A 4,828-nucleotide genomic window follows, 5' to 3' on the forward strand; every position below is an offset into this window, starting at 1 on the left:
AATGCTACAAATTTCACTGGGTACCTAAAGCCTTAGATTATCTGGGTATACATATTCCTCTGGTGCAAACTGAGATGTTAAAAATTAATCATCAACAGATGTATACAGAGATTAGTAACACGATGAGTAATTGGAGCAAAATGAACTTAAATTGGATTGAAAAATTTAACCTAATTAAATCTTTCATTCTACCCAAATTTATCTTTTTATTTAGGACAATCCCATTGGATATACCATTTGCAATCTTTAAACGTTGGCAAGACACACTGTCCCAATTTTTATGGGACAAGAAAAGAACCAGGATAAGTTTCACTATACTTAAAAGACCCAGATCAATGGGAGGATATGCTCTCCCTGACTTAATGCGGTACAATCGTGCAATTTTAATGGCCTTAAATATTAAAATGTGAAGATCATCCAACAAACCTAACTGGCTGGAAATCTATGATGATTTATTATACCCACATTACTTGGCAGATTTGATATGGTCTCAGAGGAGCTTCTCTGCTGTACCAAAAGATACAATAGCAGTGCTTTACCCGGCTATTCAGTGCTGGAAGAGATATGCTAAGAGCTTTTTACCTAAAATATCGAGATACTTGACGTTCTTGAATCAAAACTGGTTTCTTCCCGCCACAGAACATAGCATAGAAAACTATTGGAGAAAACAAAACATGTCTCGCATTATAGATATTACCACGAAACAAGGCATGAAAAGTAAAGCTACAACTGAACAGCAACTGGGTAAGACCGTACCATGGTTTTGGTATTTACAAATGGGTAGTCTCATTCTCCCTTAAAATAACAGATGTACTGGCTCAACCATTACTAGAATGTTTGAGGCTTCCGGTCTGGACTCTGTGAATAGCGGTCGCAACTTCGGGAAGCTCCCGGAGGCGATTCGCCCATGTGCGGCTAAGAGGGGGAATCCACACAAGCAGAGACCCTAAGGAGCCTCAGACAGAGGTTCCGATCCGGGGTGCACAGGGGATGTGCCTCTTTCCCGGCCCGAAGGTCGGAAATTGAGGCTCCCCCCATGCCCCAATGGCTCTTGCCGCGAAAGTGCCCCGTATGGGGACTAGCAGAGCCGCCGGACGTCACCGAGTGATGAAGCGGAAAAGCGTTTGAATGGAAGATATTCGGCCAAAACTGTGAGTTGCCGATCGGGAATGGGAAAAAGAGCGAAGCACACACACCCCCCAACGAAAAAGTGCAAGGGAGGAGGGGGAGAGCCCCCCACCCCCGATTAAACAGAGACTGATTTAACAGAAAGAAGAGGGGGGGAGTGAAATTTCAAAAGAGTGGTGTTACCTTTTGGTGAATTGTTGAAAGAAAAACAGATAGACTCATTTGTCAGTTGCGCGGCACGAACTTTTAAAAAGTAAACAATAAAACAAAGATGTCGGGGCAGAAAAAGTTTCAGCTAGTTTTAGATTATTTGTCCAATCAGCAATTTATTACCTCTGAATGGTCCCAATTTCATAAATGGATTTAATGTTTTTCTCTTTGTTGAACTGACGTCTCCTCATCCGGTTATTTCTATATACAGGTATGTAAGTAATACTTACCCTTAATTTAGAAACTCTGTTTATTATATTTTTTATATTTTATTTTGTTCCAAAATATCAAGTATTCATATGATTTACTGCTGCAAAACTATAAATTGTCTATATCTTTAATATTTTCGGACTATGTGAGTATACATGTTCCTGAACAATGTTTAAATATGTCATGTTTCAAACGATAACATGTATATCTCCAGCATGTTGTAGCTTTATCTGTTATAGTTATGACTTAAAACAATAAAAAATTTAAATAATAAAAAAGAACTGAAAATGGAGGCGCAAAAGCAATAGATATACAAGGTTCAAACAGGGACCTTAAAAGGTTACAAGCCAATCACCTCCAGGTATTCCACCTGCCCCAACCAACGGCTCTGTATTCCCACCTTGGTGACATTCCCCCATCACATAGACAAAAGCCAGACAGTGTAAACTGAGACCCAAGGCTGGTGGATGTTCCCAGGCATGCTAATCTACAATCTACTTCAAAGCATCTGAAAGCGAAAGTATTTAGAATTCACACTCCCCTTCCCAACTTCTATGGCAAGCGAGCCATAAAATGGAAAGCGAGTTTGACAATCAATTGCACCAGCGATATCATACTGTAGTCTGAGTCCCACAACTGAGTTGTGCATTAGTATACAACTGATGTTCAGCCAACCCACTGCATAGTGTAGGCAGCTCAGCTCAGTTGTACGCTGGTCACAGCTGATGCTAAACCAACTGATGTTCTTGTGCCTGGGTTCATACATGTTAATAAAGACCTCTGTTGGTACTAGTCACCAGGCTCATTTTAAATAATAAGCTGACCAAATTCCTTCAGAAACCAAACCCAGTTCCATGACCAAGGAGCTCAAAAACTCTTTGTCAATGAGATCTGTGCCCATAATGTTCAAGGTCAAAGCGGGAATGGGGATATGCTCCATGCCAGGATGCTGGCCGGGCCCCTCTCTGTATTGCTGCACACCTGTTCCTACAGGCCTGTATCTCATGCCCATGAGAGGATGGCCCCGGTACTGGGTATTGAGTTTCTGAAAGTGCATGCTAGCCGTAAGTTGCTGAGTGCCTACGGGTCCCATGCATTGCTGCTGCTGCTGGTTGGGATTGTTGAACGTCATGGCGTTTGGCACCTGGTGATGCCCCATCTGTCCACTGATGCGTGGCCACTGCCTCATGCCAGCATCCAGGCTTGGGTTTCCATATTGCATCATCTGGTGGTTGGCAGGTATCGTCCTTAGCATGTGCTGTCCATGTTGGGGAGGGCCCTGCAGGCCATTCACCCTCATCCAGTACCCCTGCAGCCCATTCACTCCATGGCTCATCGATATCATGTGGTCCACCATGGCAACCTGGGTACCCAAATGTGATGGTGATCCAAAGAGAAGCTCATGACACAACAAAAGTGGGCAGTAGGAGCACATATGCCTGTCAGTTTCGCTGCGTTCACACTCTGCCTGCCCAACAACCTGGTTGCATCAATTCCCTGGGGTACACACCTCCTCCTCCGCCAGCACTCAGCACTCCACTACGTATACCAAATTACTTCACTATTTCAGTAACTGGTAACACAAGTATTATGTGCTTTGGAAAGTGAAGGGTCAGAAATCAATTGCTTTCATTACGAGATAGCACTAGAAATCTATGCAAGTCCAAAACACATGTACAATCCATATTCCTGCCCTGATATACATAGCGGCCGGTGTGCCCTTCTTATGTCTTCATTTTCTCTGTTGTCTTTTGTTATAGACCTTGTATCATTCCATGGTACAGTCTCCATGGTTTTCAAACGATACAAGGTCTATAACAAAAGACAACAGAGAAAGTGAAGACATAAGAAGGGTACTCTGCTATGCATATCATTCCTGCCTGAATATACATAGCAGTGTGCTCTTCTTAAGTCTTCACTTTCTCTGTTGTCTTTTGTTACAGACCTTGTACCTTTCCATGGTAAAGTCTCCATGGTTTTCAAATCAACCATGTACAAGTCAAAATATTTTTGCCATTCTCTCTCTCTCTCTCTCTCTCTCTCTCTCTCTCTCTCTCTCTCTCTCTCTCTCTCTCTCTCTCAAAAGCCCTCCTAGCTGACTTAATCATAAAACTGTTGTGTCTGAAGATTTTCCAATAAGGTTTTGCAAGGTTAAGGCAAGTGGAAGCAACGCTGACATTTTATGAGAAGTGGCACTGCCACAACAGTTTAGTATAGAGCAGTAGTAAGCACTCGGTAGTTGACTGGATGCAGCAAGTTGGGCTGCAGGCCAGCAGCAGACGGACAGCACACGGCATCACAAATATCATATGTGGTGCACGGTTGCTGCAGTGAGCCTGTCCTGGACAAAAGAACACAAACAGACTCTTCAAGTAAAATCGACCCATCAGTTACTTAATCCGTTGTCCTGCCCTGACACAGGATGCCTCATCCCTAACACATCCCAGACTGCAGCTTGTGAAAATGTGTGTGTTTTGGTATCATGCACATGTACATTTTCATAGTGGGGTGAATAGCAATCTCCCAGGTCTGTATTTGATAGGGAAAATGGCTGGGGGGGAGGGGGGGAAGGAAAACCGGGGCCTTGCATGCCTGACAAGCAAGTTTAAAACAACAACACATGCTGGGAGCTCTGGATCCAGAACATAGTTAGGACCAAGCCTGTAGTCAGGATTTTGTGGCTTTTGGGGCAAATTTTTTTCTAGTGGGGCTGCCATTATTATTCTGTCAGGGGGTGGGTGGGTGATTTGTGGCTTCTTCTCATGGGGGTAAGGTGATTCGCGTCTGTCTTTTAAAAAGGGTCTGTTTGGTCTGCGGCTGGCCACAGTGGGGCCAGGGAGGGCGCATCTTTTTTTAATGGTTTGCTTTTTTTTTTTTGGCAAATGGCTTACTTTTTTTTAAAAAAAGAAAACTGGTGAATAGTAAATCCTGGCAATAGATCATTATAACTCTATAATCTTATAGCAATCTAGAAAGTCCACATTTTAAAAAAAAAAAGACTTCCAGTGGAGTGGTGAGTATAGGGGGCTGAAGCAATGAAAGTGCAAGGAAAAGTGCCACATCGACCTGTTGCCGGGGTGAATGCTTTGTTAGCCTCTGCATTTGCAGCAGAAACCAGAGCAACACAGAGAGCAACTCTTCGTGGAAGCAGCCATAGAAAGGTGTTTCTATAATGGAAGTGCACTACTGGCCTACCCAACTCACTATTTTCTGTGATTGGCAGGGAGTATCCAAGGTATCAGGGGAAGGAAGGTCTTTCCAGATACTTGCTCCCTGAGAT

General features: G+C 43.4%; 1 protein-coding gene across 1 annotated transcript; it reads right to left on the reverse strand.

Annotated features, from left to right (window-relative positions):
• Window positions 1–818: 818 nt before the first annotated feature.
• Window positions 819–2,905, reverse strand: LOC107121663 (cbp/p300-interacting transactivator 3-like). The gene is made up of 2 exons (XM_015424629.1): window positions 2,389–2,905; window positions 819–901 (listed from the first exon to the last, which is right to left on the reverse strand). Exons 1-2 carry the CDS (start codon window positions 2,903–2,905, stop codon window positions 819–821), a joined length of 600 nt encoding a protein of 199 aa, XP_015280115.1.
• Window positions 2,906–4,828: the final 1,923 nt, after the last annotated feature.

Source organism: Gekko japonicus, unplaced genomic scaffold (genome assembly GCF_001447785.1).
Source record: "Gekko japonicus isolate JY-2015 unplaced genomic scaffold, Gekko_japonicus_V1.1 scaffold470, whole genome shotgun sequence".
Taxonomy (NCBI): Eukaryota; Metazoa; Chordata; class Lepidosauria; order Squamata; family Gekkonidae; genus Gekko; species Gekko japonicus.